Raw genomic sequence first — 17,757 nt, 5'->3', positions numbered from 1 at the left:
ATTACAATGTTACAAGTTTACCTATTTGATATTCAATGCTTCAAGTTTACCTATTTGATATTCAATGTTACAAGTTTACCATCTTAATATTCAATGTTACAAGTTTACCTATTTGATATTCAATGTTACAAGTTTACCTTCTTGATATGCAATGTTACAAGTTTACCTATTTGATAGTCAATGTTACAAGTTTACCTTCTTGATATTCAATGTTACAAGTTTACCTTCTTGATAGTCAATGTTACAAGTTTACCTAATTGATATTCAATGTTACAAGTTTACCTATTTAATATTCAATGTTACAATTTTACCTACTTGGTATTCAATATTACAAGTTTACCTACTTGATATTCAATGTTACAAGTTTACCTACTTGATAATCAATGTTACAAGTTTACCTACTTGATAATCAATGTTACAAGTTTACCTACTTGATATTCAATGTTACAATTTTACCTACTTGGTATTCAATATTACAAGTTTACCGTTTGATAATCAATGTTAGCTCCATTCGCCAGGCAAAGCTTCAATTCTTCTACTCTTCCTTCTTTAGCAGCTTCAAGGAGTTTCTGTTAGAAAGAAATATAGTTTACATTTAACAGAATGTAAAAAGTGTAGTAACTTAAATGTTTTTCACGCTAATGCCAGGCAATAACTATATTTTAGAATGACTGATTTTGATTGGTTAATACAAGGGAGACAATGTGCTCTATTGAATACAATAATGTGACAAACATTATTGGGGTAGGGGGGAGGGGTGTGAATTGAAAGCGGTGAAAAATATATATTGTTTTGGCAAAAGCAGTGGTGAAAAAGAAAATAGACCCAGAGGAAACCCTGCTTATGATTACATTGTATACTGTTCCTAAGTTTTGAAGAAGAAAAAGATTTTTTTTAAAACATTTCATCCTCACATAATAAAGCTAATCTGAGTGAAAATTGTGTTTCAATATAAACATGTAATTTATGACAACTTGGTAAGGAGCAGTGTAATATTTGTATGTTTGATGATATATTATTTTTTGACAGATATACTTTGAATGTCTCTAAGCTTTCTCTGTTAAAGAAATAACAGTGTTGTTTTTAATATTTTAGCCTAAAAACATATTTTCAATCAAGAAAAAGAAATTAATAAATAGTGACTATTTAATGATCAAGTACCCTTTTTGTCAGTGGGGAACAATCACCTGTGGGGACGTATTTGACACTTATGTGTTTTTACAGATGTTAATCACTACTTCCAAGTTTTATGACAAACAATAGGTAAGCTTGGGTAATTAAAATGAATAGACCTCTTTTGAGTTGGTTGCATTTCTGTCAAAAACTTTTTGTTTTAGTGAACATCATTCATGAATGCGCTTAGGGGTTTTTGTCACTTCTTCCCCATGTTGAGAGAGCAGTTAAAAAATATAATGCTTTATTGCACGAGTTATAATGGTTACAGTATTTTGTTCATACAAAAGCTTCTGTCCAAGTTTCTTAACATTCCATGAAGGTTTGACAAGAAAAATTGATGTCTAAAAAAAAATTTAACAACAGACTGAACCTTAATGTTGACGCCGTTGAGGGAATCTAGGATCACATTGTCTCGCTTTCACGACATAAATGTTGTAGGCTCAACAAAAATCACTCGACTATAAAGAAGAAAAAATCTTACCTTATTCCAATCTTCCATATTTTCTAAAATAGAAAAATAGATGTATAAATCTGTTGAGTAATTATTGCGTTTAAACCCGCTGCAATTGTTTGCACCCTTCCTAAGTCACGAATTTGATGTTCAGTAGTTGTCGTTTGTTGATGTGGTTCATAAGTGTTTCTCGTTTCTTGTTTTTTATATAGATTAGACCGTTAGTTTTCCTGTTTGAATGGTTTTACACTAGTAATTTTTGGGGCCCTTTATAGCTTGCAGAGCGGTGTGAGCCAAGTATCCGTGTTGAAGACCGTACTATAACCTATAATGGTTTACTTATAAATTGTGACTTGGATGGAGAGTTGTCTCATTGGCACTTATACCACATCTTCATATATCTATATACGGCAATACTATTTGGGTTGGACAGATCATTCACACATCCTACAGCTCATCAGTCTTACAAAAGTCAGACTATTAAAGAGCGTATGGTACTTTGACAAGTTATTGCACAGCTTTCAACAATGAGAAGTGAACACCTTAGTTACCTATACCTTTTTATCTTACATTTGTACTAGTATTCAGAATATTTTAAGTCTATAATATAAAATTATATTCTTTTTTATCATGAAATCAACAAAGTATTAAACAAAACAATCCATATTTGAATTATAAACCATCTGAGCCAGGTTTTAACTTTTGACTTCAGATAGAAAGGCATAGTAGCAGCAAATATAAATTTTTAATTATGGGTTTAAATTTACACGACAATGGATTTACCCATCAGCCTCCCAAACATGAGCCGGATTTTTACAATTTGATGAGAGTTTTCAAAAATAAGATTTTTCAAAAAGGCAGAAACATTCAAAACTCAAAAGGAACTAGCAAATTATTTATAAATATATCATGCGTGTGGAATTATTTGTGACCACTTGTCCCTGGGGAAGTATAATTGTAAATTTTACTTGTGCAGAAAAAAAACTGTATGATTTTTAAAAGTGTTTTGAAACAAAATAAATGATGTGTGTGTATATAAAAGTAGGTATGGGGTTAAACATCAATGAAATTTCTTTCTCTGCCTGCATTTTCTGTTTTTTACTTGAGTCATCAAATATTATTTTCATTCCTTTTGTCTTGATTACCTGGTGCATCTGTTTTTAGCAGGTTTTATCCACCTTGATAGAAACTCAGTCGAGAAAAATTAAAATGACACCTCCCATGGATAAGGCATAAATCCTAATAGACGATTACTGGTCAATGGACTAAGATAACGTAATGTTTATGAGAACTGGGTATGCATACTTATGTTTTGTTTTTATTTTGGTAATTAATATACTTCCTGTTTTATTTAATTCATGAACATTGCTGTTTTGACTTGAATACGTTTTTCACATGATGATCATTGGTAACCTTAGTGATTTTCAAAATTCTAAGGCGACTTAAATCGTCATTTCGCAGGCAAGGTTATGGCCTGCATAGGTTTCCAGTGTAATTTTTTACTTGTCCAAGGGCAAGTCAGACAAAAAAAAATACTTGTCAGGTTGTTCAAATGTACGAGCTCAGGGGATAGCATTTCCACATCCTGCCATACATAAACATCGTAAATACCCCCAACTTAATTAAAAACAAAAAGTATATTTAATAAAATAACATAAATAAAGTATGACCCTTTTGCAAATGTTTTTCAACATAACATAAGATGTGGTATGATTGCCAGTGATGCATGTCTCAACCAGAGACCAAATGACATAGAAGTTAACAACTATAGGTTACCTCACAGCCTTCAACCGATAATTTACAAGGCTTGATAATATGTATTATCGTTTCGAGTGTATTTGAGTCCTGACGGCATTCAAATAAGAATCGAGTTGACCTCCAAAAACTGCTGACTGTTATATAAGGGATATAAATATTAACATAGATAAAAATAGATAGATAACCAATTCATGCCCACAGCCATTTTCTATAAGTACGCTTTAAAATTTGCTAAAAAGAATGTTAAGTCCTGGACCATGTAGACCATTTGAATTTTCAAGTGAAAGGCCCTCCTCAAGAAATGTAATGCTACTGAAAAAAGCACTAACATAAATGATGGGTGGCCTTGGATATTTGTTTTCCAATTTCAAAGGTTTCCTCTCAGAAATGAAAGGGCCCAGATCATTGGGCCCAAACAAATCAAACCCCTGAAAAGTATGTAAGTGTGTGTTATATTGCTATAAAGGCCTTCACTAAAAGCCCTTTTCGAATATGGCACTAGCCTATGCTCTGAGACCCTAGCGTAACATGGACCGAGACAAAAATATCTGCGTCGCTGCATGCAAATACTGTGAATTCACAAAACACAGAAAAAAGGTCATAAAAGGGCAATAACTCAAATAAGGAGTCGTCTGATGATTTCAGTCATGTTTGACTTATATGTAGATTTGTCTGACTGATAATTTTTGCTTTTTAAAGTTCCTGCCTATCTATTATAGTTTGGAAAATAATCGGCGGAAATGAAAAAAAGTCAGTAAAATTTGACATTTAAGTGCAATGACTCCTTTAAGAAGTCGTCTGACAGTTTTGATGTAAATAAACAGCAGGCAGTTCTCAACATTCTGAAAATTTCTGTCCTTTTTCAGATTTTCTTTATGCAAAGCATTTTTTCAGATCATGATAGACACAACTTATATTTTACACCAATGTTCTATGTTTAGCCATGTCCGCCATGTTGGTTTGCAGGCAGGGTCATCTGACACATTTTTAAAACTAGATACTCTAATGATGATTGTGGCCAACTTTGGTTTAATTTGTCCCATTAGTTTCAGAGGAGAGGATTTTTGTAAAATTTAACAACACCAACGATAGACAACTGACGCTAAGTGATGAGTATGCCAGGTGAACTAAAACATATATATGATACAATACATACTAATTTGATGAAAACTGAGGTCAGCTAAATTTATCAGTAAGAAAGTGCCATCGTCTAAAGCAGATCTCTGAAAAATATTTCTAAATCATATTTACTTGTTTAAGCCTGATATATGTAAAATATATGAATCACTTCAAAATACTTTATCGGTACTTCTTTTTTCAGTAACTGTTGTGATATACAGTGAAACCTGGGTAAACCGAACCCTGATAAAACCGAATTTCAGTTTAAACCATAAATTTTCAAAGTCCCACAAAATTTACCTATCAATTAACGTTGATCTAACCTGGAAAAACCGAACCTTGTCAACACCGAATTCCGAACGATTTTTGAAGGCTCGATAGTAAATATGTATTTAAAAATTACCTGTCAAAATCGATCGATAGCAATCAAAACAAAAAAGTGTTTTTAATTATTTGCATGATTTCATTAAACAAACACAGGATATCCCCGAGGGTATTTGAGGTTAAATTAACTGGTGAGTTGTTATGACAAACTAATTAGCATGTTTGTGTCCATGTATTCAGTGATCAAATGATTTATGTTGTAAAGAAACGTTAAACTGGTCAGCTTCCCCCATCGCCGAAAATGACAAGAAAGGAACTTTCTCTTAGATCAATTAAATGCACGTTACTCAAATAATTATCGTGACTGCCATTCTGTAGCTAAACGGTTTAATTAAGTAATAGTTTTAAAGTTTTAAAGTCTTTCACTGGATTAGGAAGTCATGAAACACGACAAGGTCAATGGCTTTCGATTGCCGGATTCCCTTTAGAGGCCCTATATATTTGATTCGGATGCTCCTGAAGACTTACGTAAGCTATTTAACAACGATAAAGTCCGAGAATAAACTGGACACAACTGGACCCCTGCTGTTGTTTCACTCTTATCGTGTTGCGAAGTATAGTCAGCGGGTGGCAAGTTTAGTCCGAGAACTCGTGTGTACAATGACGATCTCGACTCAACTACGGAATCGTCTTTTGACAGTGGGTCCGAGTACACAGTTATTTCGTAGTGCATTTCCTTTAGACAATAAATGGAAATAAAAAAAATCCCACCTGCGCTTTCTCCATAATATTTTTACAGTGTGTTGTACTACTTTTGGGACAAATTATATCAAAATTATAGAAAACTTCATCAGCTCTAACTCAAAATATGGACAATTTTATGTGAAGGGGGGCTTGAAATTTTTTGACAGCTTCCGAAATGCTAATTTTTGACCTTTTTCAACTGGACCAAATCACTACTTTACATTATAATTCATGAATCAAATTTTTTTACAGTGTAATTTTATCCCCCTTCTTGCTACTTGAGGCATAAAACATAAAAAAATAAATTTGGAAGGGGTATAAAAAAAATTAACAAGTAACACATTGTCCACAGTAGGGACTATATTCGTGGACAACGAAAATCAAGGGACAATAACTGTGTACTCGGACCTAATAGGATAGAAAAAATTGACCAATCTTAATAAAACTTGGTATGACCTAAGCTTAATAAAACTTGGTATGACCTAAGCTTAATAAACTATGATACTGCTTACAAAGTTTCATGGCAATAGGATATATATTATAGACAGTATGATAAATTCTATATTCAACATTGCGTGTAAAAATTTGACGTTAAAATTGAAAAATTTCAACTATCAACATTTGGGGCTTTAAAAATCAAAATATTGCAAAAAAGCACTTTTTAAATGCCTTAATATATAATATATCATGTATCAAAAGCAATAGAATACTCATCTAATTTATCAGACTTAGCATGATTATTCAAAAGTCAAATTCATATGAGCCTGTGCCTAAAAATGGAGATTTTCCAATGAAGGGGAGCCTTACATGAAGATGTAATATTTTCCAGCAATTTTAAATTTGTGATGTTTTTTGGTTATAAATAATCCTTACATATGTATTTATTGTACTTTAAATGGAAAGAAAAATTACAAATAGCATATCATATTAGTTTAAAAGGGTCTTAGGCCAAGTAAGTCTGAAAATAGTTTAGGGTCAATTTAGGCCGTAGCACATATTTACATTTAAAAATGCATACTAAAGCTATAGGAAATAAAAATTTGTGTCTTATTCATCATTTCTATACTCAAGTTACATGATACAATAAATCTGAGCACAAAAGGACTCTTTAGTTCAACTTTTTGTGCAGACAGTATGGTCAAATGCAAAGATTTTTCAATTTTTAGTGAAAAACTTGCATGCAATTTTAGCCCAAACAGGCTTACATTTGAACCACTTGCTATCCTACAGAAGAAAAGAGAAATATTATGTGAAATGAGACAGGTACAAAAGACATTATAAAGTGCTTTTTATACAAATTTAGTGAAATCTTCAATATGGACTTTCAACTTTTATGTACCAAGCTCCTCACATTTAACTTGATCCAAACAGGGCGTTACCCCAGGGTCATTTATACAGCACATTTTGCACACATTATCTGAGATAATCTTCTTTTCTGTAGATTCAGAGTTCACAAATGAGTTATACAACTGGATTAAAGCATAGAAACACAAATATTAAAACATGAAAACCTGTCAGATAGCAAGTTATAATGCCACTTATGCATCAAAATTGAAAAAGCTTTGAAATGCTCAATTTCCCCATGTAATGCCAAAATGGGAAATTTTTGCAGATTTCTATCAAATAAAAGTTTAAATCCTTTAGTTTTATTCTTTTTGACAAATTGACACCATTAAATCATTCAGGGAAGTTGCCCAAGTACAAATTCTATATTTCATGATTTCACCTCTTAGGTCCGAGTACACAGTTATTTCGTAGTGCATTTCCCTTAGACAATAAATGGAAATAAAAAAAATCCCACCTGCGCTTTCTCCATAATATTTTTACAGTGTGTTGTACTACTTTTGGGACAAATTATATCAAAATTATAGAAAACTTCATCAGCTCTAACTCAAAATATGGACAATTTTATGTGAAGGGGGGCTTGAAATTTTTTGACAGCTTCCGAAATGCTAATTTTTGACCTTTTTCAACTGGACCAAATCACTACTTTACATTATAATTCATGAATCAAATTTTTGTACAGTGTAATTTTATCCCCCTTCTTGCTACTTGAGGCATAAAACATAAAAAAATAAATTTGGAAGGGGTATAAAAACTAGAGGCTCTAAAGAGCCTGTGTCGCTCACCTTGGTCTTGTGCATATCAAACAATGGACATGGATAAATTCATGACATAATTGTGGTTTGGTGATAGTGATGTGTTTGTAGATCTTACTTTACTGAACATTCTTGTTGCTACAATTATCTCTATCTATAATGAACGTGGCCCAGTTATTACAGTGGAAAATATTTTCTAAAAATTAACAAAAATTTATGAAAAATGTTAAAAATTAACTATAAAGGGCAATAACTCCTTAAGGGGTCAATTGAATATTTTGGTCATGCAAACTTATTTGTAGATCTTATTTTGCTGAACGTTATTGCTCTATACAGTTTATCTCTATCTATAATAATATTCAAGATAATAACAAAAAAACGGCAAAATTTCCTTAAAATTACCAATTCAGGACAGTAACCTAACAACGGGTTGTCCGATCCATGTGAAAACATCAGGGCAGATAGATCTTGACCTAATTAACAATTAAACCCTGTCAGATTTTCTCTTAATGCTTCGGTTTTTGAGTTATAAGCCAAAAACTGCATTTTACTCATATGTTCTATTATTAGCCGTGGCAGCCATTTTGGTTGATTGGCCAGGTCACGCCACTCATTTTTTAAACAAGTTACCCCAATGATGACTGTGGCCAAGTTTAGTTTAATTTGGCCCAGTAGTTTCAGAGAAGAAGATTTTTGTAAAAGATTACTAAGATTTACGAAAAAATGTTTAAGAATTGACTATAAAGGGCAAGAACTCCTTCAGGGGTCAACTGACCATTTTGGTCATGCTGACTTATTTGTAAATCTTACTTTGCTGAACATTATTGCTGTTTACAGTTTATCTCTATCTATAATAATATTCAAGATAATAACCAAAAACAGCAAAATTTCCTTAAAATTACCAATTCAGGGGCAGCAACCCAACAACAGGTTGTCTGATTCATCTGAAAATTTCAGGACAGATAGATCTTCACCTGATAGACACTTTTATTGCTGTCAGATTTGCTCTAAATGCTTTGGTTTTTGAATTATAAGCCAAAAACTGCATTTTACCCCTATGTTCTATTTTTAGCCATGGCGGCCATCTTGATTGGTTGGCCGGGTCACACCACACATTTTTTAAACTAGATATCCCAAAGATGATTGTGGCCAAGTTTGGATTAATTTGGCCCAGTAGTTTCAGCGAAGAAGATTTTTGTAAAAGATTACTAAGATTTACGAAAAATCGTTAAAAATTGACTATAAAGGTCAATAACTCCTAAAGGGGTCAACTGACCATTTTGGTCATGTTGACTTATTTGTAAATCTTACTTTGCTGAACATTATTGCTGTTTACAGTTTATCTCTATCTATAATAATATTCAAGATAATAGCCAAAAACAGCAAAAATTACCTAAAATTACCAGTTCAGGGGCAGTAACGGGTTGTCGGATTCATCTGAAAATTTGAGGACAGATAGATCTTGACCTGATAAAGAATTTTACCCCATGTCAGATTTGCTCTAAATGCTTTGGTTTTTGAGTAATAAGCCAAAAACTGCATTTTACCCCTATGTTCTATTTTTAGCCATGGCGGCCATCTTGGTTGGTTGGCCGGGTCACGCCACACATTTTTAAAACTAGATATCCCAATGATGATTGTGGCCAAGTTTGGTTTAATTTGGCCCAGTAGTTTCAGAGGAGAAGATTTTTGTAAAAGTTAACGACGACGGACGCCAAGTGATGGGAAAAGCTCTCTTGGCCCTTCGGGCCAGGTGAGCTAAAAATTGACAAGTAACACACTGTCCACAGAAGGGACTATATTCGTGGACAACGAAAATCAAGGGACGATAACTGTGTACTCGGACCAGTGACTTGGAATATGAATTGGTCAGTGAATTAATGGATTAGAAAATAATTATAAAATGCAAAATTGCTCCACGTCGGACATCATTGAACGATTTATACATTGTAGTTTCACAGCAACGAGCATGATTGACGGAGTGGCGTTTGATTTATAAACAAAAATGTAGCAATAGGTCGATCGAGATCTATCTTTATATACTTATATTTTTACGTTTACATCTATATCATCACGAAAATAAATAGTCGTCTGTTGTGTCACCTATTATCAGTCAGTACCTTGTCAGTAAGTGCCAAAATTATTTTGGTGTCGACTTCCATTTACCTCTACAATCCGAATACCTGTGAAAACCGAACAAAACGCAAAGTCCTTTGGGTGTTCGGTTTGGGCAGGTTTCACTGTATATGAATTTTTCTTTATCTTATAAACATATCAATGTTTGTAATATTTCCTGTTTCAACAAAATAACTATGAACAATAAAGGTATATTTTTTAATTATTTCATTAACAAATGATTAACATGAATAAACCCTTACTTTTATGGCCAGCGTCATGAAAATCTAGACCTTGTCATTTGAAGATATTTTGTATTTATTGACTATATATTGACCTCTACATATTTCCGTTCTTGCTTTGTTGGGTTGCGTTCTCATCGATATATACTGTTGAAATATTACGGGAGTTATAATGTTGTGTTGTACCGATTTAATATAGGTTTGATATCAGTGTGATGTACACAATGTAGCCTTACCACTCATTTCTTTTTCTATCCTTTACCCAAAATTCACACATAAGTTTAACCTATCTATTTTTTAAGAAAAATAATTTTGCAATGATGTCATGTTCGTGTGTGTCTCATCTACTATAAAATATTGGTCTTGGGTATTATGAATGTTGGAACTATTTAGTTGATTATCTCCCCTTATAGAGTTTGAACATTTTACATTGAAACAAATTTCAGTATTAAAATGATCCTATATAGTTCACATATGATGTACTTACTTATAACAACAGCCTGTCTGGACAGGGATCAAATCCACTGGACAAGGATCAACTTGACTGGTCAGGGATCAACTCCACTGGACAAGGATCAACTTGACAGGACAACTCCGACAAGGAATAACGTGACTGGACAGGGATCAAATAAATACTGATGATATATGTTTAAAATGAGAATATGAATGTTTCTATTTCAGGTTGGAATATAATTATAACATATTAAACTAGAGGCTCTTCAGAGCCTGTGTCGCTCACCTTGGTTTATGTGCATATTAAACAAAGGAAACAGATGGATTCATCACAAAATTGTGTTTTGGTGATGGTGTTGTGTTGGTAGATCATACTTTACTGATCATTTTTGTTACTTACAATTTTCTCTATCTGTAAAGAACTTGGCCCTTTAGTTACAGAGGAATAAACTTTGTTAAAACTTACCAAAATTTACCAAATTAATGAAAAATGTTAAAAAATGACTATAAAGGGCAATAACTCCTTAAGGGGTCAACTGACCATTTTGGTCATGGTGACTTTTATGTAGATCTTACTTTGCTGAACATTATTGAATTTTACAGTTTATCTCTTTCTATAATAATATTCAAGATAATAACCATAAACAGCAAAATTTCCTTAAAATGACCAATTCTGGGGCAGCAACCCAACAATGGAATGTCCGATTCATCTGAAAATTGGGAAATTTGTTCTCAAATTTTAATTTTATGATAGAATAATACTTACGTAATTGGAAATTACATTAGGATTATCTCCCCCTAATTAGTATTCACACCGCCGATCGCGCTTTAAAATATCAATAAAGCGCTCAGGTATATCGACTCCCACCACGCATGCGTGATTCCCCAGTCTCTCTCGGCGAAAAGTGTTCACCAAAAAAGATTCAAAAGGGGAGGTGGGTGGGAGCCAATTACGTAAGTATTATTCTATCATAAAATTAAAATTTGAGAACAAATTTCCCAATTTTATATTAATTCATAATACTTACGTAATTGGAAATTACATTAGGAGATTTCTAAGCTATCCACAGCTGAAGAATCTTTCTGTACTTTGTATACTGTATTTTCTTCACATCAGTTCAGATATAAATAACACAACACTATACAGTTAAAATTTTTTCTTCCATTTTCTATAAATTTTTCTCCTTTTTTTTTTTTTTTCTTTTTTCAGAATTTTCTTCCATATATATACAAAATTCTTATTTACACAGAATTTAAAACTTCAACATCTATGTGACGTAAATAAAAACGAGTAAAGGTTGATTCCTTTGTCCAGTCTGCTGTGTCCATAATAGACTTCACAGATGCGCCGTTAAAAAGTGCCCAAGATGGGCCCAAGGCTCTTGTAGAATGAGCACGAAATTTTTTGTCTTTTTCATTGTAAGCACATTTAATTGCATTAACAATCCAAGACGAAATAGTCTGTGATGTAACCGGTTTATGCGGTTCAATAAAAGATAAAAACAACTTGATCTCAAACTCACTGTCAGAGTTTCTAAAAGGTGCAGTTTTCTTCAAATAATAATAAATAGACCGCTTCGGATCTAATAATTTATCTGATTGATAAGACGGAATAAAAATCTTGCTGCCAAAATGTTTTGGTCTATCCTGTTTTGATAGTCCATGACGAACAAAAGTTACCCCTTTCTTCTGCACAACAATCGACTCTTCTCCAATACACAAAGATTGTAAGTCACTGCATCTCCTGAAAGAAGTAATTGCAATTAAGAATGCAGTTTTCCAAGAAATAAACTTCAAATGAGCATGTTTCATTGGTTCAAAAGGTGCTTGTTTTAATTTTTTTAAAACTAAGGGTAAGTCCCATTCAGGTAAAAGCACTACTTTTGGAGGTCTCGAGTTAAAAACACCCTTTATAAGACGAGTTATATAAGGATGTTGTCCTACTGGAATTTTCCCAATTGGAGCTAGGAATGAGGATAACATAGATCTATAACCAGCTATGGTTCTATACTGAAGACCTTCTGAGAATAAAAATGTCAAAAACTCAGCCGCCTCCGTCAAAGAGGCACTATAGGGATCAATTTCCCGTCTACTACACCAGCTATTGAATTTTCGAAATTTGACAGAGTAATCTTTTTGAGTCCCAGAGCGCCATGAGGCTCTGAGTAATTTTCTAGTTTCTTTAGAAAAACCTTTCTCTTTAAACTGTCTGTCGATAAAAACCATGCAGTCAGATTGAATACTGCTGGATTTGGATGAAATATGTTTGTTTTTGGCTGGTGTAATAGATCCTCCCTGACTGGCAGGCTCCTTGGATAATCTATTATGTACTTCAGAAGATTTGTGTACCAATGTCTGCGCGGCCAATGTGGGGCGATTAGAATTAACTGACAATTGTACTTTGTCATGTGTTGTAGTATTTTTGGTATTAGACAAATTGGAGGGTAAGCATATGCATACATGTTGTTCCAAGGAATTGTTAGAGCATCTATTGCATAAGCCTGAGGGTCTGGGTTCCAGGAGCAATAGATCTGTGTTTGTCGATTTTTCGCAGAGGCGAAAAGATCTATGTGAGGTGTCTCCCAAATCTGAAACATTGCATGAGTTATCTCTTTGTTTAATGACCATTCCGTTGGTTGAATTTTTACCCTGCTTAAATGGTCTGCTAGAATGTTCTTTTTTCCTGCAATGTGTGCAGCTTTCAGAAAAATTTGATTTTCTAGCGCTAATTGCCAAAGTTTCCAAGTTCTCATACATAGCTGGGGAGTACGAGTGCCTCCTTGTTTGTTTATGTAACGAACAACGGTTGAATTGTCTGACCGAATAAGAACATTTTTGTTTATCAATTTTGGGAGAAAATGTTTTACAGTTAGAAAAACTGCCTCCATTTCTAAAGAATTTATGTGGAGAAGTTTTTCTTCTACTGACCATGTACCCTGAACTATGAGACTGTTGTTGATGTGACCTCCGTACCCTGAATTTGATGCGTCTGTTGTTACTGTTATTGACGTTTCCCAAGGTGTTATTGATCTGCCTATGACCAAATTTTCTATTTTTAACCACCATCTGAGGTGACCTTTTAGATGTTTCGAAAAAGGAATTTTTATTCCTAGATTTTGACAAACTGGTTTCCAATGATAAAGGAGGTGTAACTGAATTGGTCTCATAAAGAGTCTTGCATTTGGAATTAATTCTATGCATGAAGCCATAATACCTAATAATTGTAGAAAATCTCTTGCTGTTGCTTGATTTTGCTTGTTTAAGATAAGTTCTACTGCAGAAAGGAGTTTTGACACCCTTTCTGATGTAGGACGAACCATTCCCTCTTTTAGAGAAAACAGTGCTCCTATGTATGTAATTGATTGTGTTGGAATTAGGCTTGACTTTTCTAGATTTACTACAAATCCTAAATTTGTTAGGAGTTTTAGCGTTTTCTCTCGATCTGAAATCAGCATTTTTTTGGTCTGATTTAGCAAAAACCAATCGTCTAGATAAGTTGCTAGACGAATATTTTGGGCTCGTAAATGAGCTGCCACTACAGAACACACTTTTGTGAAAATTCGTGGTGCTGATGTTGGACCGAAGCACAGCACCAGAAATTGGTAACACTGATTGTTGACACAAAATCTTAGATACTTTTTGTGTGTTTCGTGAATTGGTATGTGGAAATAAGCATCTTTCAAATCGAGAGAAATTGCCCAATCTCCTTTTTGTACTAAGTTTAAGACACTGTTTAGAGAATCCATTTTGAAGTGTTTTTTCTGAAGACACTTGTTCAGAGGTTTTAAATTTATGACAGGTCTCAAATCGCCTGTCTTTTTTGGTACTAGAAAAAACGTACTGTAAAAACCGTAGTTTTTTTCTTTTACAGGTACATTTTCTATAGCGTTTTTTCCAAAAAGTTGATCTATTTCTGTTAACAGAATAGGTAAATCTTTCGCAGGAACATTTGTTTTCTTTATTCCTGTTTGTGGGATTTTCCCCGAAAATTCCAATTTGTAACCCTCTTTTATTATTTTTAAAACCCAACTGTCGTTTGTTATTTTTGCCCAATTTTGTCAAAAAAGTTTTAAACGACCTCCTACAGGTATCTCTGGATTCTGACATAAAATATTTACCTGCTTTTTGTAGTCATTTAGATCTACCATTGCCACGAAAAGAACCTTTCTTTTCACCATCAGCCTCTTTTCTACCAGAACCAAAGCGTCTGAAATTAGGTTTAAATCCACCTTTGTTTTCACTAGGTTTAGCTGCTACCTTAGGAATGCGAAAATTGGAAAAGTCATTTTTAGCTACTTTAGGACCATTAGTGTCTTGGCTAGTATGAATGATAGCACTCTTCCTCTTAAAACTTGAAGTTGAGGTAGCTGATTTACGAGTTAACTCTGGTAGTAAATCTTTGATTTGTTTGTTTGTCTCAGAACGATTTTTCAGTTTCTCTTCAAAATCTTTCCCAAGAACACCATCACTTGACAATTTAAGAGATAAAAACTTATCATTAAGCTCTGTTATGTCCTCTAGACCTGTATCTAACAAAGTGGCTTTCCTACGGATCAGATGATGAAATGCACCTGTTCTAGCTGTTTGATCCATAGATTTCACTGACATGGCAAAAATATCTTTGACCATTTGTACAAGTAAATCAATATTTGGTTCAGAATCATTGAGTTTTTCCATTAATGAACCTAAGGCTTGTTGCATGTATGCCGTAATAATCAAACCCATTCTAGCTGCTGACTGACCTTTGAAAGCCATATTTTCAAAAATTTTCTCAGGTTTAGAAAAAAGTTTATTATGAGCTTTACCAGCATTAGGACCATGTCGTTTACACAGTAAAGTTTGAGTAATGTCATCTAGTTTTGGTAAGTTAAGAATATCAGCTGATTTATCACTCACTGGAAAACTAGCCCTATATTCCTCTTTATAAGTTGACAATAATAAAGGATTATCACAGTGCCATGATTGATTCAAAATATTAATCTGACTTTGATCCAGAACAATACCAGCTTCAGATTTGTCTGGTTTAGTTTTGGCATCTTCACCAAAAATGTCACCAAGGATATCTCTACTGACATTTTCAGTATCAAGAGAGTCCTTATCAACTACCGAGTATCTCTGAAAACGGTTGTGTGTACTGTTTTTCACAGAAGAATGTTGGGATTCATTATCAGAATCTAAATCTAAATCAAGACCCCTTCTTTCGTCTCTATCCGGTTGAAGGGAAATTGCATCATCAATGTCATTATCATGATTTGCAACACTAGCATGTCTGAGAGAATTTTGCCCACCTGACGTGGCAATGTCCCTCGAGTCCTGAGAAATGTTCTGCCCACCTGAAGTGGCAATTTCTCTGTCCGTTTCTATTTGTCCACCTGAAGTGACAGTCTGTGAAACGAACTTCTCGAAAAGAGGTAGAAAAATGTCCATTCGAGAATTCACCGAATTAACGGTCTCTTTGACACTAGAAATTTCTGCCCTCAATTCATTTTCTATGTTTACAGACAAACCTGTTGTTGACAATGTCTCCGGTTCCTCTGATACTTCTTTAGCACACGTGCTGTTAGCTTTACGAGACTTACTTGTCGTCTTTTTACGACTTCCGGTCTGTTTACCTGACGATTTCTCGTTTTTATTATCAGAGCGAGACGGAGTAGCTTTAGGAGAATTTGCTTCTTCACTTGCCGAATTAATGGCCGTAATGAAAGCTTCTGCCATGTTGACAATGAAAAGCGTCTATCTCAAAAACTTAAAATTAAACTATGAAAATACACGATATATAAATCAAAAAAGTTACATTTCCGAGAGGAAAAAATAAAGCGTGTGAACACTTTTCGCCGAAGAAGAAGACTGGGGAATCACGCATGCGTGGTGGGAGTCGATATACCTGAGCGCTTTATTGATATTTTAAAGCGCGATCGGCGGTGTGAATACTAATTAGGGGGAGATAATCCTAATGTAATTTCCAATTACGTAAGTATTATGAATTAATATAAAATTAATAGAGCAGATAGATCTTGACCTGATAAACAATTTTACCTCATGTCAGATTTGCTCTAAGTGCTTTGGTTTCAGAGATATGAGCCAAAATCTACATTTTACCCCTATGTTCTATTTTTAGCCATCTTGGTTGGTTGGCCGGGTCACCGAACACATTTTTTAAACTAGATACCCCAATGATGATTGTGGCCAAGTTTGGTTAAATTTGGCCCAGTAGTTTCAGAGGAGAAGATTTTTGTAAAAGCTAACAACGGATGACGATGACGGACGACAGACGCCAAGTGATGAGAAAAGCTCACTTGGCCCTTTGGGCCAGGTGAGCTAATAAAAAGAGGCTTGTCTATCATTGTGTATTGTTTGATCTCTTTCATTGATTGGATGCTGTCTCATTGATATAGACCTCTGAACCTTCACTTTTACAAGATGTTTTAGGGTCTTGTTTATTACATAAATACAAATTCATAAGGGTTCCACGGAACCCAGTGTCTCGCCTACTTTTGCTGTTAATCGCAGACTCAACAAAAATGAGGAAAAACATCACTAAAAATTTCCCTCTCGATACTTTCTTTTGATTGAAAGAAGCTTCCAAGTTTGGTAAAAAAAAATCCAGGATAGTTTATGAATCTAATAAATGTTTTATAAACTTTAACTGCAGACTGTATGTAATGTTAACTGGAAGAAAAACTAAGTCCATTTATAAGTAAAATATGGAAAAAGGGAAATTTTTTTTTTACAAAATTTACTTCTGAATAATATCTTATGATCAGAAACAAGCTTTTGTCTAAGTTTGGTAGAAATCCAGGATAGTTTAAGAACATTATAAAAATTTTAAAAACTTAAACCACAGAGTGAATGTTTTGTTTCTGGCAAAAAAATTAAGTCCATTTATAAGTAAAATACGGAAAAGTGGAAATTTATTTTTACAAAATTTTCTTCTTGATACTATCTTATGATCATAAACGAGCTTCTGTTTAAGTTTGGTACAAATCAAAGATAGTTTATGAAAGTTATTAAAATTTTAAAAACTTTAACCACAGAGTGAATGTAATGTTTCCTCGCAGAAAAACTAAGTCCATTTATAAGTAAAATACGGAAAAGTGGAAATTTATTTTTACAAAATTTTCTTCTTGATACTATCTTATGATCATAAACAAGCTTCTGTCCAAGTTTGGTACAAATCAAGGATAGTTTATGAAAGTTATTAAAATTTTAAAAACTTTAACCACAGAGTGAATGTAATGCTTCCTCGCAGAAAAACTAAGTCCATTTATAAGTAAAA

The 17,757-nt window shown here is 33.6% G+C and overlaps 1 protein-coding gene across 1 annotated transcript in view; it reads right to left on the bottom strand.

Annotated features, from left to right (window-relative positions):
- Positions 1–17,757, bottom strand: part of LOC143054480 (uncharacterized) — a 292,275-nt gene that overhangs the window by 254,987 nt on the left and 19,531 nt on the right. The window contains exons 5-8 of the mRNA XM_076227501.1: positions 10,516–10,663; positions 4,542–4,608; positions 1,658–1,680; positions 486–569 (exon numbers count right to left, since the gene is read on the bottom strand). Coding sequence (XP_076083616.1) covers positions 486–569; positions 1,658–1,675 — 102 coding nt within the window. The 5' untranslated portion in view covers positions 1,676–1,680; positions 4,542–4,608; positions 10,516–10,663. The remainder of the gene's footprint in view (positions 1–485; positions 570–1,657; positions 1,681–4,541; positions 4,609–10,515; positions 10,664–17,757) is intronic.

This window comes from Mytilus galloprovincialis, chromosome 12 (genome assembly GCF_965363235.1).
Source record: "Mytilus galloprovincialis chromosome 12, xbMytGall1.hap1.1, whole genome shotgun sequence".
Classification (NCBI taxonomy): domain Eukaryota; kingdom Metazoa; phylum Mollusca; class Bivalvia; order Mytilida; family Mytilidae; genus Mytilus; species Mytilus galloprovincialis.
The sequence above is the reverse complement of the archived record's forward strand: the minus strand, read 5'-3'. Positions and strand labels throughout refer to the sequence as shown.